Here is a 24,925-nt window from a genome sequence, read left to right on the forward strand (position 1 = left end):
GTCTTTGAGCCAGTTTGCGACCCATCTTGTGACATAGGGGTTTATATTTAAGCTGGATAGCTTATCTATGATGCCCGAGTGGGGTAGTGTCAAATGCTTTTGCAAGGTCCAGATAGGCTGTGTGGACTACCTTCCCTTCATCTATGGCTTTGGTGACTGTTTCGAAGAAGTCAACCAGGTTCAAAAGGCAGGATCTGCCCTTGACAAAGCCGAACTGGGTAGGATCTAGTGTCTGTAGGTCCCCAATGTCTTTGTTTATGAGCTCCATGATGATCCTCTCCATAGCCTTGCAGACTAAGCTAGTCAGGCTTATGGGGCGATAGTTTCCAGGGTCCGTAGAGGCTCCACCTTTGTGGAGTGGGACCACTGTTGCTGTACGCCATTCTGTGGGCACATATCCTGTAGTGAGGCTGAGATTGTATAGCTGTTTTATTTGAGGGATTAGTTCCTCTTGGTGTTCATGTAGGACGCAACCTGGGACGCCATCTGGTCCCATGGAAGCAGTGTTTTTTGCTTTGGAGAGGGCAGCCTTCACCTGAGCATCAGAGATGTTTGGGAGGCAGCCCTTTGCCGGGATAGATACTTGCTCTTTTGGGGGGGAGAAGTTTGCACTGAACCTGTCTGCCAGGATATTGGTGATGTCTGTGGGTTCAGTGTATTTTTTGTCGTTTAGAATTAACACAAAACAAGTCTGGGAGTTGCATCCCAGGTTCCTAACATAACTGAAAAAAGCCTTATGATTGTCTTTGGTGTCCTGTGCAATTTTTCTCTCGAAGCTGGCCTTGCAGGATTTTATGAGGGATCGTAATTTTTTGCTAGTACTGATCAGAGATGCCTTCCCTATTAGGGATTTTGCTCTATCATGTAGTAGCTTCCTCCTTCTGTTGCACAGTTTATTTATGGCAGGGGTCCACCAGACTGGACGCCTGCCTTTGGATGATTGGGTCTTTTTTGGGATAGCATGATCCATGCATTCCTGGAGATGTCCGTAGAATGCATTTATATAGTATTCTGCAGTTTGGGCCGTAGTTTCCACTGGCCCTGGGGCCTTGAAGGATTCCACTTCAGTTTTGAGAAGTGAGAAGTTCGCTTTTGAGAAGTTTTTCACTGTGATTTTCTGGGCTGGGGGTGGGGTCGGGATGGGGACATCCAGTGAAATTAATTTATGGTCTGATCTTACCAATGAGGGATATACTTCTGCTGTGGAGCATAGAGTCCCCATGTTGGTAATGATCAGGTCTAGTATGTTGTCCCCTCTTGTGGGAGTGGTGACTAGTTGTTCCATAGCATTTGAGTTTATAATTTCCAGGAAACTTTGGGCTAAGGTGCTGGGGCTTGAGTAGTGCTCCCAGTCAATGTTTGGGTAGTTGAAGTCACCCAAAATAATGGTGTTCGGAGAGATCTTCATGTTCTCCAATGTTTTCAGGAAAGCCGAGTGGGATTCCTGACTATGAGAGGGTGGTCTGTAGGATGCTATAAACTGAAAAGCAGTCTTGCCCACTGTTAGTTGCACATGGATGGTCTCCGATACTTCGTGCAATGCCACTAACCTGGATGTGTGGATATGCTTGATAAATATGGAAACTCCCCCTCCTTTTGTGGTTCGTTCTGGGTTTTGGGGCCTTAAAGCATGATATGAGGTATAGCCTGGTAGTGCTGGGGTGTTCTCTGGAGCCTTGAACCAGGTTTCTGTCACTGCACAGATATCGATGTTCTCCATCTCTGTCTCATTCTCCATTCTCTGTCTAACCTGCAGATGTCCTAAGAACCAGAGAGTAAGACTTTCAAAGCACTCACCACTTATCTCCTGACATTTATGCACCTCCATCTGTCATTGAGGTTCCACAGACCTTGCACTTCCACACCTATGGAAACAGCTCCACATGCCCTGTATGAAACACCTGTAATGACAGACTGGAGAGGAGACCCAGATGGTGAGAAATGTGGTCTACCCAGCAAAGAATCTCCCTCCTTACAAACTCCCAAACAGGGATTTGAAAGGAAAAAGGGCAAAGACAGCGATTTCAGACCGACTAGAAGTATTATTGGATTTTGCTTACACGGAGTCTGGCCTGCAAATGCATGACAATCATAGAGGCCATGTACCCCAAAATTCTGAGATGTCTGGTTTTGACTGGAGAAAGGAATAATTTTTGGAACATGTATAATCTGCCTGAGAGGAAGATCATCTCCTAATAGTACAGAATCTAACAGACATCCCAGGAATACAATTCTGTGAAAATGGATGAGAGAAGTTTCGTTGAGTTAATTTGAGAGCTCATAGTGATTAGAAGACTCAGAACAGTTGCTGAAAACCGGACAACTGGAAGGAGTTTAACAGTCTGTAAAGACACAAATCTTCCAAATATGGAAAGATGTGAATATCTTGAGGTCTGCAATAAGCAATTAATTCGTAAATACCTTTGGTGCAGTTGAAAGTCCAAAGGATAAGACAGAGAATTAATAATGGTTCATAGTTCATAGGTTCATACTAGGCTATCTGCCCTAGGGCATTTATAAGCCTAGCCAGAGTTGTGTGGCTTTCACCACCCCTTAGTTTGAAGAATACTATACCCATTAGTTTGCCGTGCCTCTGTCCAGCAGTGATACAGAGATGATCCCCGGGGTAAACCTACAATCTCCCATCCACTGGTCAAGATTCCTCTTGAACAGAGCCAGCAAGGTGCTCTGTCTCACATGGACCAGGATTCTGTTCCACAGCATAGGGAGTCTCTGGGTGATGAAGCTGTCCCTCCAGCACGTCCTATTTATATCCGTGTTGAGGTTTAAGTCTCTTGCTCTTGTGGCTCTGGTGGATTTGGATTTTTTTGAGGTGGAGCATGTCCATTAATTCCGGGTTGGACATGGCCTTGTATGTCAGGCACAGGTCACCTCTGAGCAGACGGTATGCAACTGAATAGAGCTGGAGTTTCTTCAGTCGGGCAGCATATGGCATATTTTTGAGCCCCTTTATCCTTTTGTCTTTCCAATTGCTGCAGGTGTCGGGTAAGATACATTCCGAATGGGGCATTGTACTCAATCATTGGTCTGATAAGTGAAGAGTACAGGGGAACAATGACCTCCCTTGATCTGGATGTGAATCCCTTCATAATCAGGTGGGCAATGTAGAAGGTCCTCCTAACCACTTTGGCAATGTGAGTGTCAAAAGAAAGGTTACTGTCAACTTGGGTCCCCAGGTCCCTGATAACCTCTTCTGTGCTTAATGGATTGCCACCTATGTGGTAACTTGGAGTTACCTTGTTTTACCAAAGGGTATGACTATACATTTTTTGGCGTTTAGGTTAAGGCCATGGCTCTGGCACCAGTTATCCGTTTCTATGAGACCTCTCTGAAGGATATCTGTGTCTGATGGATTTTCAACTATGGCGCCCAGTTTGCAGTCATCTGCAAACTTTGTCAGCCACAATCCTCCTATGTTTGCCTGCACTTCTGAAAAGTAGATGCCGAACAAGAGGGGGCCCAGGACTGAGCCCTGTGGGACACCACTTGTGACCGGCTTGGAGTCTGACATGTCACCAGCAACTCTAACCCTGTGGGTTCTGCCCTTGAGCCAGTTTGCAACCCATCTTGTGACATATGGGTTTACATTTAAGCTGGTGAGCTTTTCTATGATACCCGAGTGGGGTATTGTGTCGAAAGCTTTTGCAAGGTCAAGGTAGGCTGTGTGAACTGCCTTACCCTCATCAATGGCCATGGTGACTGTTTCAAAAAAGTCGACCAAGTTCAAGAGGCATGATCTGCCCTTGACAAAGCCGAATTGGGTAGGATCCAATGTCTGTAGGTCCCCTATGTCTTTATTTATGAGTTCCATTATGATCCTCTCCATAGCTTTGCAGACCATGCTTGTTAAGCTTATGGGGCGGTAATTACCAGGGTCCATAGAAGCACCACCTTTGTGGAGTGGGACCACAGTTGCCGTACGCCACTCTTTGGGTACGTATCCTGTGGTAAGGCTAAGATTAAACAGCAGCCTTATGTGTGGGTTTAGTTCCTCATTGAGTTCGTGTAGCACACAGCCGGGACACCATCCGGTCCCATTGATGCTGTGTTTTTAGCTTTAGAGAGAGCAGCTCTCACCTGGGCATTTGAGATGATTGGGAGGCTACACTCTGCTGGGATAGATATTTCTCCTTTTGGAATTTTCACTGAACCTGTCTGCCAGTATGTTTGCAATGTCTGTGGGTTCAGTGATTTTTGTATCATTTTGGACTAATTCTGAGCATATCTGGGAGTTTCCACCCAGATTTCTAACATAGCTAAAGAAGGCCTTATGATTGTCTTTTGAGTCCTTGGCGATTTTTCTCTCAAAGTTGGCCTTGGATGATTTTATAAGTGATCGTAGTTTTTTACTAGTATTGATCAGAGATGTCTTCCCTTTTAGGGATTTTGCTCTATCTTGTAGTAGCTTTCTCCTCTTGTTGTAAAGTTTGTTTATGGCTGGGGTCCACCAGATCGGGTGCTTGCCTTTGGTGGAAAGGGTCTTAATTTTATTTGGGATTGCTTGATCCATGCAATCCTGGAGGTGCTCGTAGAAAGCATTTGTAAGGTATTCAGCAGCGTGGGTTGTGGTTTCCAATGGCTCAGAGGCCTTGAAGGATACCACACCAGTCTTAAGAAGTGTGAAGTTGGCTTTTGAGAAGTTCTTCACTGTGGTCTTTTTTGTTGGGGGTGGGGGGCGGGATGTGGATCTCCAGTGAGATTAGTTTATGGTCTGATCTCACCAATGAGGGATATACTTCCGGTGTGGAGCATTTTGTCCCCATGTTTGTGATGATCAGGTCTAGTATATTTTCACCTCTTGTGGGAATGGTGACAAGTTGTTCCATAGCATTTGAGTTTATGAACTCCAGGAACCTTTGGGCTAGGGTGTTGGGACTTGAGTAATGTTCCCAGTCTATGTTTGGGTAGTTGAAGTCACCCAATATGATGGTGTTTGGAGAGACATTTATACTCTCCAGTGTCTTCAGGAAGGCTGTATGGGGTTCCTGAGTTTGAGAGGGTGGCCTGTAACATGCTACAAACTGTACAGCAGTTTTGCCTATGGTTAATTGCACCTGAATGGTCTCTGATGCTTCGTGAGTTGCCACCAGCCTGGAGGTGTGGGTATCCTTGATGAATATGGATACACCCCCTCCTTTTGTGGTATGGTCCGGGTTTGGGGGCCGAAACGCATGATATGAGGTATAACCTGATAGTGCCAGGGTGCTCTCAGGAGCCTTGAACCAGGTTTCAGTCACAGCACAGACATCGATGTTCTCCATACTGAGGAGGGCTTCGAGGGCGTGCATCTTGAGATTTAGACTTCTGGCATTGAGCAGCATTACCCTTAGTTTTTTTCCATTATTGTTTTCTAGGGCGGTGGGTTTAGAATTTGAGCCTTGTCTAAAAAAGGCACTATGGGGGTGGCAAGAGCCTTTGCCAATATCCGGAAACCCAGGGGCGACAGGTGCAAGCCGTCCCTTGCAAAGCAGCGTGGCTTGTCGAGCATGTCATTCCAGGCAGACAGACATTGGATCCCTTTAGAATGACACCAGAAATTAAGCCAATTATTAAAACTGATCATTTTGTCTCTGTATTGTGGCATCATTCTTGGTGAAGGTAGGATACTGCTCAGGGTCAGGGTCATACCAGCCTGGGCTACATAATCTGAGAGCTCCTTTATGTCTCTTTTCATGTAGTCCTGGAGAATGCGTCTCAGGTCATTCACACCGGCATGGACAATGACTGAGTCATACTTGTACTTGCTGTGGAGTGACCTGAGTGCTTGTGTTATGTGGCGGATTCTAGCGCCCGACAGGCAGCTTACTGTGACCCTCTCGTTGTTCAGTCTGGTGAGTGGGACGTCAGTGTGTTGACTATGGAGTCACCTATGACAAGTGTGTCTGGCATTGTGTTTGGCCTTAAGGGCTGTGACTGATTTGCACACTGACTTTGTGATCTATGTGTTGCTTGTGTTATGTCATGAGGTGGCAGTTGTTTGGGTGTCTGCTTTGGAGGCCTCTGCTGTTTTGGTAGATTTTTGATCAGTGCCTCTGAGTATGTCTTTGTGTGTTTATCTGTTTGATTTGTAGTTGTGATAGTTCTATGTGAGACTGGGTTTATGGTGTGTGTGGTTACCTTCTCCTCCTGTCTGGTTTTGCCAGTCCTGAGTTGAGAGAGCTCAGCCTCCAGTTTGGCTATATAGTTGCATCGCTCGCATGTATTTGTGTTTTGTGGGAGGAGGAGAGGGTTGTCTGTGTACATGAGGCAATTGTAACATTGCCTCAATATTCCCAGATTCACCAGCTGAGCAGGAGAGGACGCTAGCAACTGACCCTTTGACATGCTAGAAGAAATGAAAAAGTTTGCTGTGTAACTGAGTCAGAAAGGGCCTATAGGGAAGTGGGTACTCAAGGGAGTTTTAAGCTAGTGAAGTACTTTGTATAATATAGAAGTGCTTTACCTGACTAAAAAATGCTTTAGGAACAAGTGCTGAGCTTTACAGATAGAGAATAGACTGTTTAGATTACAAGTAGAGCAGTTCTAAGGGAAAAAATGAAGAGCAGACTTTACGGAGCCAGAAATAGTTTAACCTTGTTTAACCGGCACTGCCCGATGGTGCTCTAGTGGCAACTCCGCGCTAAATGCAGAAAAGGCAATAAGTCAGTAGTACAGGCTAGCACACTTTAGTGGGCAGCCAAACAATGGATTCCAGATACAGAAAATCTTATTAAATGCCTAAACTGCTTGACATTGGGAATGTGACAATACGCATACTTCGGATGTAGCTTTACCATGAAAGCTAGTAAAAGGGAGCACTGTGAAAAAGGGACCGAAAGGATGACATTCTGAACTTTGGAATTTTAAAGGAAAGGTTTAGCACAAGGGACCAGTTTCCTTCCCTCTTTGGTAAAAGAAAACTCTTTGAATAAAAGCATTTATACATAAACAGGAAGTACTGTTTCTATTACTCCATGAAAAAACATTTAATTCAGATCAGTTTTTTTTTTTATACAGGTCATGTAGTAATCACCATTAAAACAAGGTACGGATTCCCATTGTCAGGTGCACCCCCCCCCCCCAAATTACCTTCAGAATCTGTTTTCCTGAAATAATCTGGTAACATAAGACAAGATGAAGACACAGGGAGATATTGCCAGGGTGAGAAGGGGAGGGGTGCCTGAGCAGGCATATAACAGTCGCACTGAATGGGAGACCGTTTTTGATTCGTTTTAGTCTTTCCTTTTTGTTTTTTCTTTTTAGAGGCTCCTTACCATTGCGTTAATAATACTGTTTGACAACTTGCTGCTTGAATTGTTTATTGAAAAGGGAGGCTGAGTAGAAAGGGAAAATTTTATTTGCCTTGAAAAAGATGGGATGAAAGATTTGAATGCCTCCTTGGATCAATTTGTCTTTAAGCAAACCTTTTGAGCACTTTTTCTGCATAAGGTGGGGGTGAAACTGAAGTTCATTGCCTAAGGTAGAATTTAAAATTTGAGCTACGACAACATCAGAAGTAGCTTCTCACTATTTTCCATGAGTTTGTTCAAATGTTACAAATATTATATAGTAATCCCTATACTACACTGCATATTAATAGAAGTTTCTCTAAAAGAATACAGATTGAGACTGGAACACGCCAGGGCTGCCCTTTGTCCCCTTTATTATTTAATCTTTATCTTGAACCTTTGTTCTTCTATATTAAGCAGAATGTCTATCATAATGTCCCAATAATTTATGGAACCAAAATATTAATGGCAGCTTTTGCTGATGATCTTAACATTTATTGTGCATCTCCAATATCAGATACTGAAAAATTATTGAAGGCTGTTAATGACTTTTCAGAAGTCTCTAACTATAAAATTAACTTAAAAAAAAAAACAATATCTTCCCTTTAAAGACACCTAAACCTTTTTCGCTATTACCTTTGGTTGGGCAGGTAACATTTAAAGAAAATATTAAATACTTAGGTATTGAGTTTTCTACAGATAATAAAGACTTCTACAATAATAACATTAAAACAATTTGGGACCAAATAATTTCTGATTTTGGGAGGTGGAAAAATTTACGACTGCCAGTATTAGCAAAAGTTTCAATTGTTAAAATGAATGTACTACCACGGCTATTATATATTTTCAGGTCAGCCCAGTTAAGACTTGAGGACATTTTTTAAACAAATTCATAAAGAATTGGCTAAATTCATTTGGGAACCAAAAAAAAACAGGATATCTTATGATAAATTAATGACCCCAAAAACTAGAGGAGGACTGGAGTTGCCTAATTTTGAAATATATTATTTAATTGTAAACTCTAATAGAATTCTAAGAATTGCCAACTATGATATCACTAGTACTAAGTGGACACCAACTTGGGTGATCTTGAATTATAAATATATTTTAAAGTTGAATATTAATCCAAAAACAATACCTTTTTTAGGTAAAGATACTTTGAAATTATATGGGATTATTGAACAAATTAAAACGGACATAATTTCTTTACAAGACTTATTTCAATCATTAGATCTGGTTCAGTATATGATGGTTTTTCAACCCTTTCATAGGAATCCTAATTTAAAATTGAATAATCAATTAATTGATCTTAAAAAGTTTCCATTAATAGTTAATTTAACTTTGATTGATATATATAAATATCTTGAATGTTCGTCCAACCAAATAAGAGAAGAATTTAACCTAACTAAAAATTATCTTGTTATTTTGAGACAAATTAGAGAACTTGCTATAAGTTACTTTAAAAATTTTAAACCTGAAGATGAGACTGTGAATAAATGCTCTGATCTGTGGCAAGCTCTCCAACAGGATATTAAATATATAACAACAACAAATAAATTAATTAAAGAACTTAGATTTCACGATAAAGTTTTGTTATCAAACTATTGGGAAGAGAAAATCCTATTGACAGACAAAAGTATTATGTTAAAAGCAATTGACTTGACTATCAAATCTACTTCTCTTCAAAAATTGATATATACCCAGATGATGATATGGAATAATGCATATTATACATGCCTTACCCTACATAAATTTAACTCTAAAAACTCTCCAACCTGTCCGTATTGTAAAAATCAACCGGCTGATCATCTTCATATGTTCTGGAACTGTAAATGCATATACAAGCTTTGGAATTCCCTTAAGATTCAACTTCAGAAGATGGGTTACCAAAGCACAACGTTGTCATGGAAATTTATGATTTTGCATATTCCCCTGAAAGAACTCCCTAGATCACAAAGTATTATATATATTAATATTTTTTATTAATGAAGCTTTATATAGTCACTAATTGGTTAGACCCATATAAAACATCATGGGAAAACTTTAGAGTTTTGGCAACAAGGCATATATTAGCTCAAACTCCTTTTAAATCCGCATAATAAAAATATTAATAATCCAAAAATTTGGGAACAGATATTTAATATTATACTAGCATAATACTTTTAACTTGAAGGTATTAACAATTATTTATACGTTTGGAGAGAATTTTGTAACTGTCTATTACTTGAAATGTTATTAATTACTCTGTTTTTCTTCTAATATTAATGTTTCACATGGAAGCATTCTTGTAAATATTGTATATTTGTTTGGTGTAATGGTTAGTGATATTAATTAGTAGTTTTTTCTAAAAATTCTGTTCTCGTTTTTAATTGTGTATGAAAATTATATAATAAAGATTTATTATGGAAAAAAAAAGAAGTAGCTTCTTATGGCTGACCCAGATGCAGCCACTCAAAGTGGCATCGGCAGTGCCATGAGCACACTTTAAACATGTTCAGGAACATGACAAGCAGAAATTAAGCAAGCATTCAAAGAATATTTTTTACTCAGGAGAGGGAAGGTTAACCGTTATTTTTTCACGTTCTTAATGACTGGGTAAAAGTTTTAACTCACAATCCTGACAGCCTTAAATTAGGAAAGTTAGAGTAGCAGCTTGTCAAAACTTTCCTATCCTTGTCAGAAAGACTGGGATTAACAGGAAAAATCTGTTTAGGAGAAGCAGCTTTGGACAGAGAAATGATTGCCAGATCTGATTTAGGGCTAGTAAACAATAGTTATGAGCATGAGGAACCCTGTATAACCTAAAAGATTTCCTGGGAGCAGTTAGATGACTGTCAGGTAAACTAGAAGCAGTGAGACAGACAGTCTCTAAGGATGGCAAAACGGAAGAAATAGTTGCAAACTTGGGTATGGCTAATAAATCATAATACATTTTATGTGCAGCAGGAATTTCATTATTTCCCAACTATAAAACTTCTCATCTTCAGTAAAGTCCAGAGGGAAATCTGAATCATTACTTTCCTCAGAATGAAAAAGTTCTAATTAAGAAGACATTCCTGAAGTGGTGCTATCCCCCCAGGCCATCCCCCAGTAAAGCCTGCTTTTCTGATGGACAATCCTGGTCCAAAGTTCCTATAATCAGTTCCTATAATCCTATAAGCAAAGTTCGTATAATCACGGCTGCACAGGTAAAAAAACACACTCTCCAAAGCCAAGAACACAGCATCCATGGGACCTGACAATATCACCGGCTGCGTTCTACATGAACTACAGAATGAACTGGCACCCTACCTAAGTACCATATTCAATCATAGCCTCACCTCAGGATTTGTACCCACTGAATGGTGCACTGCAATGGTTATCCCACTCCACAAAGGGGGAGCCACGACGGACCCCGGGAACTACCACCCCATTAGCCTAACAAGCCTGATCTGCAAGGCCATGGAACGTATCATCGTGGAACTCATAAACAAAGAAAATGGTAATCTCCAAACTCTGGACACTACCCAGTTTGGATTTGTAAAAGGCAGATCATGTCTCCTAAACCTGATTGACTTCTTTGAAGCAGTCATCAAAGTCGTAAATGAGGGTAAGGTAGTGTAAGGTGGTTCACACAGCTTATCTAGATCTCACCAAGGCTTTCAACACCATCCCCCACTCTGGAATGATAGATAAGCTCACTAAACTAGGTATAAATCCCTATGTCACAAGATGGGTTGCTAACTGGCTCATGGACAGAACCCACACTGTGAAAGTAGCAGATTCCAAATCCGTCTTCAGACCAGTGACAAGTGGAGTACCACAGGGTTCAGTCCTGGGTCCTCTCCTGTTTGGTATCTACTTCTCTGAAGTGCAGGCTAACACAGAAGGTCTTTGGCTAACAAAGTTTGCAGATGACTGCAAACTAGGAGCCATAATCGAAACTCCTAACTATGTGGACAAACTACAAATGGGCCTCACTGAGACAGATACCTGGTGTCAAAGCCATAGCCTGAAGCTCAATGCCAAAAAGTGTGTTGTCATCCCCTTTGGTAAAAACTCTGTACCCATGAACTACCACATAGCTGGTAGTTTACTTAATGCCGAAAATGTGATAAGAGACCTTGGGACACACGTGGACAGTAGTCTCTCCTTTGATAATCACATCGCCACAGTGGTCAGGAAATCCTTCTACGTGGCTCATCTCATCGCAAAAGGATTCTCATCCAGAAAAAAAGAGGTCATTGTTCCCCTCTACTCATCACTCATTAGACCCATTATAGAGTACGCCTCTTTTGGTATGTACCTCACAAGACATCTACAACAACTGGAAAGACCACAGAAATACCTCACAAAGAGGATTACTGGCCTCAAACAGATGCCCTACGCAGAGTCTCAAAAAAACTATAGCTTTACTCCATCGCATATCACCTACTCAGGGGCGATCTCTGCCTAACATACAAAGCTATGTCAAACCCAGAGCTGTTGGACATGCTCCACTTAAAGAAATCCCAGTCCCTCTGAGCTACACGCTCTAGAGACCTAAACCTTGTCACCACAATAAACAGAACATGCTGGAGGGATAGATTCCTGTCCCAGAGACTTTCCATACTATGGAACAGACTAACTATCTATGTCAAACAGAGCTCCTCATTAGCACTCTTCAAGAAAAATCTTGATGATTGGATGGGAAATGGGAAATTCACCCCAGGGATCACTTCTGTGGCTCTGCTTGACAGGGGCACAGGAAAATAATTTTCTTGGGTGGCGAAAGCCAGGGTACATTTTTTGGCTAGGCTTATAAAGGCCCTAGGGCCAATAGCCTAGTACCTACCTATGAACCTATAAAAGCACAAGGAACTTTCTTTTCCTGCCTTAACTAAGTTGGCAAGATAAAGTCAGAAAGTTTCTTAGCAAACCCCAACAAATCATTTTTATCCACAGAAATGCTATATATATGGTGTCTGTTTCTTTTGTCAAACAATTATCTGGTTCACATTTGTTTAGTCAACAGAATTTGCTGGACTATGACAGGTTTACAAGTGTGAAAGATCAGATGATTCTCAGGGTTGGGTTCGGGAATATGAATAATATTCCCTTTTCTACCAGAAAGATTTCAAAGTTAGAATAAATAATTAGCGGGGGGGGGGGGGTGCAGGCTTTGTTTTCATGTGTTGAGATTGTTGCTCTGTGCATGCATAGTAATGTGTAAATGTGTGTAGTATTGATGTTATGCATATCAACATGTGGGTGTTTTGATAGATTTGAATCAACCATACATATCTTTTATACTGATATATTTTAAAAATCTGAGACTCAAGTGTGAGTCTGGTACGGTAAAAATTAATGTGAGAAAAATAAGGACTGACATGCTAAATCAAACATCACTGTTACTCAAAGTATTCCCTTGTCTCCGAGGTATGGTAGCCTCAGAGTTTAGTAGGGGTATAGAAGGGTTTTGCCCTCTTTTTAAAAAAATGATTTTAATGGAAAACGGACATTGTGGACATTTTATTATTTTCCTGTAATTTCAATGTTTTTGCTTTTTGGGAATTCTACAACTCAGCTATAGTATGAGACTGCCAGAGTTCCAGCAGTCTATTTTGTCCTATCCAAAGTAAGGATCATGGAAACAAAGGGTCCTGTGGATGGCTTACCGACCTAGGTAGCAAATGTGATTAAAAGAAGAATTGAATATGCGACCAAGCTGTGCAATAACTCTGAAATTGCCAGAATACATTCTGAAATGGAAAACTAAATTATGACAGCTACTGATACTGATTCACCTCATAACACAAGGCATCCTAAAAAACTATGTTAATAGAACAGTAGACACACCTGTTTTAAGCTGACTCAAAGCATTCTTAGATTTTGTGATCTCTGCCGTTAGTTTTCTGAGTGATACTTCCATCTCCTTTTGACGAGTTTGTAGCTCATTCCTTATATTCCTGTGTTCTTCGTTAATTGTATAGTCGTCATGCTTAAACTGCTCAATATTCAGTTTAAGCTAGAATAACAGAAAAAAGTCAGTTTTCACAATCTGAACTTTCTACCAATACACTGATATACAGTTCCTTAAAAATCGTTAAACAGATGACGGTACTTTTTGAAGAGGTCCTTCTAAAAGTGCAACAAATACTAGGAAATGCAAAAGAACATCAACTTACAGCAGTCAGCAAAATATACAGTTTCAAACATGCAGACAGTCTGGTCTTGCATATGTTGCATGTTATGGTTCCACCAGCTAGGTTACTTTCTTTTAATGTTACACTGTCTTTTCTGGCAGTGAAGTTATCTGTTTTTATTCAGAGGTTTAAACGAGTCAAAGGCCTTCAATGTTTTATGCTGCATCCAGTTGCACAATTGTGCTTCTGTGATATAGTACAAAGGAATATTTCTTACATTTCAGTGTCCTGTGATTATTTGTGACTGCCATTTACATACTAATCCTTTTTGTCTTCCATATCTTAAGTGATGTGACGTGTAGGAGCTGTATTAATTGCATCACAGAAAAATACTGTAAAATGTACCACAAAGGTGCACTCTATACATTTTAAGGAAGTATTACTGGCCTGATCACTACAATAGCCCTTTTCTTTATTAATTTATTTATTTTATTACTTTGGTTAGATCGTTTGCATTATTGTAGTATTGCAAGACAGTACCCAGGATTTTTGAAGGGAAATGCATTGTAGAGGTTAAGCTAATGATTGGGCAAAAGTATACTACAAGCAGAAATTACTCCGACCCCCAAAATCGCTACTTCTGTACAGCATTAATAAGCTACAAGAACAAAACCATGGAGATGAACACAGATGTTTTGGTTTGAGGATTCATCATGAACGTTGGAGTGGAAGTGCTGTAGGTATTCTGGTTTCCTCTTGCCTTCCCAAAGCATGCTGTTCATTGGTTACTCTAAACTGTTCATATATTGCATTCGCCTGTGTCCATGTGACCTGCGTCATGGTGGAAAGGAATTCAGGACCAACCAATTCAGTAAATTAAACATAGAACAAAAACTGAGAGTCTAAAAGAACCTCCATGAAATCAAAATAAACCAATAAAAACTAAAAACAGTTCACAGTGTTCACCGGTTCTGAAGTCCAAATGTTTTGTTAGGGTGAAAGCAGTAAACCTGCTCTCATGCTATGCTTTATTTTTTGATGGTGTTATAGGTTCATAGGTAGGCCCCTAGGGCCTATACAAGCCTGGCCAAAAAGGTACCCTGGCTTTCACCACCAAGAAAATTATTTTCCGAGTTGAGCCCCGAGGTGAATTTCCTATTTCCCATCCAATCATCAAGATTTTTCCTTGAAGAGTGCTAATGAGGAGCTTTGTTTGATATAGATAGGTAGTTTGTTCCAGAGTATGGGAATTCTCTGGGACAGGAATCTATCCCTCCAGCATGTTCTGTTTATTGTGGTGACAAGGTTTAGATCCCTGGAGCGTGTGGCTCTGAGGGGTTGGGATTTCTAAGTGGAGCATGTCCAACAGCTTAGGGTTTGACATGGCCTTGTATGTTAAGCAGAGATCGCCTCTGAGTAGACGATATGCCACAGAGTATAGCTGAAGTTTTTTTTTTAGATGGTCAGCATATGGCATCTGCTTTAGGCCTGTGATTCTTGTAGTGAGGTATTTCTGTGGCTTTTCCAGCTGTTGCAGATGTCCTGTGAGGTACACACCAAATGGGGCATTACGCTCTATAATGGGTCTAATGAGGGATGAGTACAGTGGGACAATGACCTCCTTTTTTCTAGATGAAAAGCCCTTACTGATGAGGTGTGCCACATAGGATTTCCTGACTATTGTGGTGATGTGGTTATCGAAGGTGAGACCACTGTCCACATGTGTCCCCAAGTCTCTCATCACACTTTTGATGTTTAGTGTACTGCCACCTATGTGGTAATTCATGGGTACATGTTTTTTTCCAAAGGGGATAACTATACATTTTTTGGAATTAAGCTTGAGCCCATGGCTCTGGCACCAGGCATCTGTTTCTGTAAGGCCCTTTTGTAGAATATCCACATAATTTGGAGATACAATAATGGCTGCCAGTTTGCAGTCACCTGTGAACTTTGTTAGCCAGAGTCCCTTAGTGTTGGCCTGTACTTCACAGAAGTAGATGCCAAACAACACTGGTCCCAGGACTGAACCCTGAGGTACACTTGTCTGGAGCTGGATTTGGAGTCTGCTACTTTTACAGTCTGGGTTCTGTCAGTAAGCCAGTTGGCAACCCATCGAGTGACGTAGAGATTTATGCCCAGCTTAGTAAGTTTATCTATGATTCCAGAGTGGGGGATGGTGTTGAAGGCCTTGGCAAGGTCCAGATAGGCTGTGTGGACTGCCTTACCCTCGTCCACAGCTCTGGAGATTGATTCGAAGAAGTCAATCAGGTTCAGGAGACAAGATCCGCCATTCACAAACCCAAACTGGGTGGGATCCAGTGTTTGAAGGTTGCCAATGTCTCTGTTTATAAGTTCCATGATAAGGAGTTCCATGCCCTTGCAGATCAGGCTCGTCAGACTGATGGGACGGGTAGTTCCCAGGATCCAAGGTGGATCCCCCCTTGTGGAGTGGGATAACTGTAGCTGTGCGCCACTCAGTGGGCATGAAGCCTGAGGTGAGGCTATGATTCAACACAACACTTAGGTGAGGTGCCAGTTTATTTTGTAGTTCATGTAGTACACAGCCTGGGATGTCATCTGGTCCCATGGATGCTGTATTCGTAGCTTTGGAGAGTGCAGTTTCTACCTGTGTGGCCGTGTTTACTGGAATTTGGCAATCTTTTGGTACTGAGATGGGCCCTTTAGGGGGTGAAAGGGGGCTGAGGTTGGCACTAAATCGATCTGCCAGGATATTGGCAATATCCTTGGGATCAGTATATTTAATGCCATTCTGTTGTAGCTCAGAGCAGATCTGAACATTGCCATTTAGATTCTTGGCATAACTATAGAATGCCTTGTGGTTTTCTTTGGAATCTTTGGCAATTTTACTTTCATAACTAGCTCTGGAGGATTTTATGAGGGATCTCAGCTTCTTACTGAGGCTGGTGAGGGAGTTTTTTGCATCCTGGGATTTTCCTCTTTTCTGCAACAGTTTCTTCCTTCTGTTGTACAGTTTGTTTATAGCAGGGGACCACCAGATTGGCTTCCTTTTTTTGGAGGAGAACATCTTGGTTCTATTTGGGATGGCACGATTCATGCATGAGTGGCTGTGCTCGTACAGTGCCTTAGTGTAGGATTCTGCAGTCGAACTTTCAGATCCCGTCTGCATGGGTGTCAAGAGGTTTGCCACTTCTGACATCAGTAGCATGAAGTTGGCTTTGGAGAAGTTTTTTAAGGAGCTTTCCTTACTGGGGGGGGGGGGGTGTGGATGGCAAGGGTGATTTGCTTATGGTCAGACCTGACCAATGAGGGGGTGACCACTGGTGTGGAGCATCTCCCATGTTGGTAATGACCAGGTCTACGATATTGGAGCCCCTGGTGGGACAATGAATTAGTTGATCCAGGGCATTGGAATTTATGAATTCCAAGAACCGTTGGGAAAAGGAGTTGGTACCTGAGTAGTTTTCCCAGTTAATGTCAGGGTTGTTGAAATCACCCAGTATTAGGGTGTTTGGTTATATCTTAATATTTTCCAGTATGTTTAGAAAAGTGTAGTGAGAATCTTGGGGCATGGTACAATTTGGATTGCAGTCTTACCTAGTGTTAGTTGCACATGGAGAATTTCAGATGCCTTGTGTTGGGCAACTAGCCTGGAGATGTGAATATCCTTGGTGAATATGGACACTCCTCCACCTTTTGTGTTTTGGGCTTGGTTTTGTGGCCAAAAAGTGTGGTAAGAGTTGTAGCCTGATATTGCAGGGGTGTTCTCTGGAGCCTTGAACCAGGTCTCATTTACTGCACAGATATCGATGTTCTCCATTTTTAGGAGTGCCTCAAGAGAGTGCATTTCGAGGTTTAGACTCCTAGCATTGAGTAGCATTACCTTCAGATTTTGCATGCTTGTATCGGTTATGGTGGTGGTTTTGTCCTTTGAACCTTGTCTAAAAAGGTACTATAGGGGTGGCAAGATCTTTAGCCAGTAACCTAAATCCCAGGGGTGACAGGTGCAGACCATCTCTGACAAAGCATTGTGGTTTGTCGATCATGTCTTCCCAGGCAGACATGATACTGGATCCCCTTTGAATGACACCAGAAGCTTAGCCAATTGTTGAAGTCAATCATTTTGCCCTTATACTGTGGTATCATTCATGGTGAAGTCAGGATGCTACTCAGGGCTAGGGTCATGCCTGGCTGGGCCACATGATCCGAGAGCTCTTCCATGTCTCTTTTCATGTAGTCCAGGGAGGTACGTCTCAAGTCATTCACTCCAGCATGGACAATGACATAGTCATATTTGTACTTGTTGCGGAGTGACTTGAGTGCATGTGTTATGTGGTAGGATCCTGGCCCCCGACAGGCAGCTGACTGTAATTTTCTCCTTGTTTAGCCTGGTGAGCTATGAACACTGTTACGCTATTAACAAGAAAAATGAGACAAATGCATTGGCTTGACACATTATTGAATACCCAACACATAAATTTAAATTCACAGTGTTGAAGCAGGTAGACCACACTCCATATATTGGCCCCTGGCAAATCCATCTAGAGATGGAGGAACTATTTTGGCAAATTAGAACTGCAGCTGGTGATATACCAGGGTTAAACGAACAAACATCTATTGCTCGTGTCCTGAAAAAAACTGGCCTTAAAAAGATAGGTTATTTTCAACTTTATGAATTAACCTTACAAGAACTTGCTTAATGTATTTTTGTATTTTTGTATTTTTGCTACTGTGTTAGAATGTAACAACTTTGATTATTCTGCTATGAATTGGCATTAGATTTACTTGATGTGCTTTACACAATACCTCTTAGTATGTGAACTTTTTATGAATTTAGCCTAATTTAGTCTAACTTCTCATTTTTCTATTCAACAAATTTGTGTATTTAAGATATACATTTTTAAATAATACTTATTGGGCATTTATGTAGTACTTAAATAATTGCTTCTAGAAATGTATTTATAAAGCACTGACAATAGTGCTTAGAAGCATTTAGTAAATAATGTTATTAGGTGAAACAGTCTTGGTAACGCTTGCCATTCTACAGACATGGCCCTTTTAAAATTTGGTGTTTTTTGTTCACATATTTTTATTGTTTAATTGCTTAATAGCATTATCAGTTAATTAATGACTGAAGATTTTAAATATGAGTTGCTGCCTGGAAGTTTGTTTGAATTCATTCATTTGGTTTTTTGTTATTTCTGAAGAAGGAGGGGCACAGGTCCTTCCAAAAGCGCTCAGTTTATTAAACCGCATTTTAAACTTATTGGGAGTTTGCATCTGTTTCGTAGCGTTCTGCTCACAGTTTCGCTCGCCATATTTGTGGTTCTTTAGCCTGGTGAGTGGGACATCAGTGTGCCTGACTAGAGAGTCACCTATGACTAAAGTGTTGGGTACATTGTCTTGCCTTAGGGGCTGTTGTTGGGTGGCACACTGGTGTTGTGAGCTGTGTGTCATTTTGGTTGTGACTGGTGTTTGAGTTTCAGCTTATGAGGTCCTTGTTGCTTGGGTAGGTTAATGTTAAGGGCCTCCGCATATGTGGGTTTAGTGTTGCTGTGTGTGGGTGTTGAGAGTATGGGTTTGTTTGCTCTTTACCTCTTCCCATGTGTCTTGCTCTTTAATATTTCTGACAGTTTTTATTTTTTGAGAAGGGGTATACTTAGCTAGGCAATGAAAAGACCAATCAGAATAAGTCGTGTAATTAGACAATAATTATATGTCACCAGTGACATATAAATAGACCCGCGGTGGTGGTGCTGCGGTAGCGTTGTCGCCTCACAGTAAGACGCTGTCCGGTTCGATTCTCAGCTAGAGCGTTTTCTGCGTGGAGACATGCGTGAATGGGTGTACCTTCGTTGAAGGTTGTGCGTCAGGCCTGGCAAGCCAGTATGTAAAAATCTACTGCCAATCATTAGCGGACCGGAGTTCTGCTGTGGCGACCCCTAACAGGGAAAAGCCGAAAGACACAAAGACCAGTGACATATAATTATTTACAAAATTCCAGCTAGCTGTGCTGACAGTATCTCCTTTCATTACCATGGACTTCTACAGAGTCTGACTTTCCCAGTAATCAAATGTCAATAAATAAATATTGGGAAACTCGTTCATAATACTATACTGTTCAGAGCCGGACTCTAATTACACAACTTATTCTGATTGGTGTTTTCATTGCCTAGCTAAGTATACCCCTCCTCAAAAAAAAACTGTCAGAAATATCAAAGAGCAAGACACATGGGAGGAGGGAAAGAGCAAACAAATCCAGGTATTGGGGGTTTATAGGCATCCTATTATTTTTGAAGAAAATGGTGTCATTGTGAGACACAACTTTACAATATTCAATTACAGTGCATTGAATATTTCTGACAATCACTTCTCACTATTTGAAAAAGGTTTTACTTTTGTTTCAACTGCTAGGTTTGACATCACTGATACTTTGAATTTAAATTATATACTGTGAAATTAAATTCTGCTGAAAATTTCATGACCCCTCTAACTCCATCCCAAGTGGAAAGGGCTTACTTAAAAAGAAGACTACCGTCATGCCTTTTATGAATGCTAAAGTTCAAGCATTTTCAAATGCCTGTGAATGTAACCTTTATAAACAATATGTGTCAAAAAGTGTGAGAAGAAAAGGAAATAGTCTTTCCAAAAGAGAAGACTTTTGGATGAGTTTAGGGTGAATCACTCCCTCAGGATTATAAAGCCCGACAAGGATGGAGCAGTAGTCCTATATGATCACCTAGATTACAGAGGTAAAATGTTAAACATTCTTCATGTTAATGAGACTTGCACAGTAGCATAGCATACAAGATTGACCAGTTTCTGGATGATCTAATGACACAAGGTCAGATAAATGTTTCAAAATTAAACTTCCTCAAAAATTCTGTGCCAATCATTCACACCATCTTTGGAATTCCAAAGGTACATAACCTGTCAAAGCCATCCTTTAGACCGATTGTAGTGGCACAAGGGTCAAAAACATACCCGTTGGCTGTCAAGTTTAATAGGTTGCTTAAATCAGTCTAAGTGATGGACACATTGTCAAAACTCATGGGATGCTTTACGTAGACTGAAACCTGAATTATGGGAGGAAGATCTTTTACTTTTGACAACTGATGTAGTAGATTTATTCTCTGGTATATCTCAAGGGTTAGGTTTACAATTATCCCATGATGCACTAACCCTGTTCAACTTTTTAACATCATGGGAAATTAGATTAATAATGGACTTTAGGGCAATTTTATTAAACTACATCTACTTTGAAGGTGAGATTTCCAAATAGGTCAGAGGTGTCGCTATGGGAGCAGCTTGTGCCCCCATATTTGCTAACTTGGTAATATTTTCATTGGAAACAGGTTTCTTCTTGACTAAGTATTCTTCAAAAATGTTAAGTTGTACGTGGGATTTTTGGATGAAATTTTTATTTTATGGTAAATTTATCACTTCTATTAACTCCACATCATCTTTCCTAAAACTCACACCCAACTACATAAAAAGCAAGCCCATTATTTGGGCACTATTACTAAGGAAATAAGAGGTTTTTCAAACATATATAGAAAGCCAACATTCTCAAATGCATACCTGCATTTTCAAAGCTATCACCCCATTTCAGAAAAAAAGCTTTGTGAAGGGTCAATTCATGAGACTTGCTAGGATGGTTTCAGATAAGGGTACATTTTATTTTATTTTTATTATTTGCAGTTTAACTGGGAAAGTCCATTAGGTTGAAAATGAGCCTGTTTTCAATGGAGGCCTGGGGAGAAAAGCTCCACATACAAATATTACAAAGCTAATATCAACAAAGTTAACAAGTACAATACAATTTTCAAAAACTAGTAAAATAGTAACATACAAGACAGAATAGTAGCATTTGAGCAAGATGTTGTAACAAAACATTGAATGAAAACCAAAACAAGTATTCTGGAGTACATAGGTATAAATTGGAGTGCAGGCATACATGCACTCAGTTCCATGAGGTGAGAGGTACGAAGAATTAGATGAGACTAGAGCAGTGAGAGGTGAATAGGTTTAAGAGAAAGGAAAAAGGGAGAGGGAGTGAAAATGAAATGAAGGGAGTCACTAGGGTGAGTTATGAGAAAGGAAAAAGGGAGAGGAAATGAAATGAAGGGAGTCACTAGGGTGAGTTATGAGAAAGGAAAAAGGGAGAGGGAGTGGAAATTAAATGAAGGGAGTCACTAGGGTGAGTTATGAGAAAGGAAAAGGGAGAGGGAGTGGAAATGAAATGAAGGGAGTCACTAGGGTGAGTTATGAGAAAGGAAAAAGGGAGAGGGAGTGGAAATGAAATGAAGGGAGTCACTAGGGTGAGTTATGAGAAAGGAAAAAGGGAGAGGAAGTGGAAATGAAATGAAGGGAGTCACTAGGGTGAGTTATGAGAAAGGAAAACAGGAGAGGGAGTGGAAATGAAATGAAGGGAGTCACCAGGGTGAGTTATGAGAAAGGAAAAGGGAGAGGGAGAGGAAATAAAATGAAGGGAGTTACCAGGGTGAGTTATGAGAAAGGAAAAAGGGAGAGGAAGTGGAAATTAAATGAAGATCCTAGATCTAGTCATTACCAACATGACTGACCGGTGTTCCACACCTGAAGTCAACGCCTCATTGGTTCGATCTGACCATAAGCTAATTACCCTAGATATCCACATCCTGCCCCCACCCCCCATTAAGGAAACCATGGTAAAATATTTCTCCAAAGCCAACTTCATGTTTCTTAAGACAGAAGTGGTGAACTTCATGACACCCATGCAGATGGACAATACAGTAACTACTAGTGAATCCTACACAATTGCACTTTATAAGCACTTACATGAGTGCATGGATCATGCTATCCCTAACAGAACCAAGACGCTATCCTCCAAAAAAAGGAAGCCAATATGGTGGTCCCCTCCCATAAACAAACTGTACAACAGAAGGAAGAAACTGTTGCAAAAGAGAGTAAAATCCCATGAGTGGATGTGCTCCCTGGTCAGCCTCAGTAAGAAGCTGCGATCCCTAAATCCTCCAAAGCTAGTTATGAAAACAAAATCGCCACTGATTCTAAAGACAACCACAAAGCATTCTATAGCTATGTCTAGAATCTCAATGGCAACACTCAGATCTGCTCTGAGTTACAGCACAATGGCATTAAATATACACACCCAACTGATATTGCCAACATCCTGGCAGATAGGTTAAGTGCTCACTTTACCCCCCTCTCACCCCCTAAACAGCCCATCTCTATACCGGAAGAATACAAAGTTCCTGTAATCATGGCTGAACAGGTAAAAACCACTCTCTCCAAAGCCAAGAACACAGCATCCATGGGACCAGACAACATCCCAGGCTGTGTTCTACACGAACTACAGAGCGAACCGGCACCCCACCTAAGTACCATGTTCAGTCATAGCCTCACCTCAGGCTTTGTGCCTGCTGAATGGCACACAGCGATGGTTGTCCCACTCCACAAGGTGGGAGCCACCACGGACCCCGGGAACTACCACCCCATTAGCCTGACAAGCCTGGTCTGCAAGGCCATGGAACTTGTAAACAAAGACATTGGTAATCTCCAAACTCTGGACCCCACACAGTTTGGGTTTCTAAAAGGCAGATTATGTCTCCTAAACCTGACAGACTTCTTTGAAGCAGTCACCAAAGGTGTATACAAGGGGTAAGGTGGTTCACACAGCCTATCTAGATCTTGCCAAAGCTTTCAACACCATCCCCCACTCTGGAATTATAGATCAACTCACTAAACTAGGTGTAAATCCCTATGTCACAAGATGGGTTGCCAACTGGCTCTCTGACAGAACCCACACTGAAAGTAGCAGACTCCAAATCAGACTTCAGACCAGTGACAAGTGGAGTACCAAAGGATTCAGTCCTGGGTCCTCTACTGTTTGGTATCTACTTCTCTGAAGTACAGGCTAACACAGAAGGTCTTTGGCTAATGAAGTTCACAGATGACTGCAAGCTAGGAGCCATAATCGAAACTCCTAACGATGTGGACATCCTACAAAAGGGCCTCACTGACACAGATGCCTGGTGTCAAAGCCATGTCCTGAAGCTCAATGCCAAAAAGTGCATTGTCATCCCCTTTGGTAAAAACTCTGTACCCATGAGCTGCAACATAGGTGGTAGTATACTTAACACCGAAAGTATGATGAGACCTTGGGACACAGGTGGACAGTAGTCTCTCCTTTGATAATCGCATTGCCACAGTAGTCAGGAAATCCTTCTATGTGGCACACCTCATCACAAAGTTTCTCATCCAGAAAAAAAGAGGTCATTGTTCCCCTCTACTCATCACTCATTAGCCCCATTATAGAGTACAACGCCCCTTTTGGTATGTACCTCACAAGACATCTACAACAACTGGAAAGGCCAAATAAATACCTCAAAAAAGAGGATTACCGGCCTCAAACAGATGCCCTACGCAGACCGTCTCAAAAAAACTCCAGCTTTACTCTGTCACATATCGCCTACTCAGTGGTGATCTCTGCCTAACATACAAAGCTATGTCAACCCCAGAGCTGTTGGATATGCTCCACTTAAAGAAATCCCAATCTCTCAGAGTTACACACTATAGGGACCTAAACCTTGTCACCCACAATAAATGGAACATGCCAGAGGGATAGATTCCTGTCCCAGAGACTTCCCATACTCTGGAATAAACCACCTATCTATATCAAACAAACCTCCTCATTAGCACTCAACAAAAATCTTGACGATTGGATGGGAAATAGGAAATTCACCCCGGGGATCACCTCTGTGGCTCTGCTCAACAGTGGCACAGGAAAATAATTTTCTTGGGTGGCAAAAGCCAGGGTACCTTTTTGGCTGGGCTTTTATAGGCCCCAGGGCCGATAGCCTAGTACCTGCCTATGAATCTAAGGGAGTCACTAGGCTGAGTTATGAGAAAAGAACAAAGGGAGAGGGAGTGGGAATGAAATGAATAGATTCCTGTCCCAGAGACGTCCCACACTCGGGAACAGGCTACCCATCTATGTCAAGCAAAGGTCTTCAATAGCAATATTCAAGAAAAATCTTGATGACTGGATGGGAAATAGGAAATACACCCCGGGGATCACTTCTGTGTCTCTGCTCGACAGTGGCACAGGAAAATAACTTTCTTGGGTGGCCTAAGCCAGGGAACCTTGTTGGCTATGCTTACGTAGGCCCTTGGGCCGATAGCCTAGTACCTACCTATGAACTTAAGGGAGTCACTAGTGTTTGTTATGAGAAAGGAAAAAGGGAGAGGGAGTGGAAATGAAATGAAGGAAGTCACTAGGGTGAGTTATGAAAAAGGAAAACAGGAGAGGGAGTGGAAATGAAATGAAGGGAGTCACTAGGGTGAGTTATGAAAAAGGAAAACAGGAGAGGGAGTGGAAATGAAATGAAGGGATTCACTAAGGTGAGTTATGAGAAAGGAAAACAGGAGAGGGAGTGGAAATGAAATGAAGGGAGTCACTAGGGTGAGTTATGAGAAAGGAAAACAGGAGAGGGAGTGGAAATGAAATGAAGGGAGTCACTAGGGTGAGTTATGATAAAGGAAAAAGGGAGA

The 24,925-nt window shown here is 41.3% G+C and overlaps 1 protein-coding gene across 1 annotated transcript in view; it reads right to left on the minus strand.

The window, feature by feature from the left end:
* Window positions 1-24,925, minus strand: part of LOC122788763 (outer dynein arm protein 1-like) — a 683,950-nt gene that overhangs the window by 129,552 nt on the left and 529,473 nt on the right. Inside the window, exon 12 of the mRNA XM_044055657.1 lies at window positions 13,107-13,275. Coding sequence (XP_043911592.1) covers window positions 13,107-13,275 — 169 coding nt within the window. The remainder of the gene's footprint in view (window positions 1-13,106; window positions 13,276-24,925) is intronic.

The sequence above is a fragment of the Protopterus annectens genome, chromosome 14.part0 (genome assembly GCF_019279795.1).
Source record: "Protopterus annectens isolate FY-2018-M chromosome 14.part0, PAN1.0, whole genome shotgun sequence".
Classification (NCBI taxonomy): domain Eukaryota; kingdom Metazoa; phylum Chordata; order Ceratodontiformes; family Protopteridae; genus Protopterus; species Protopterus annectens.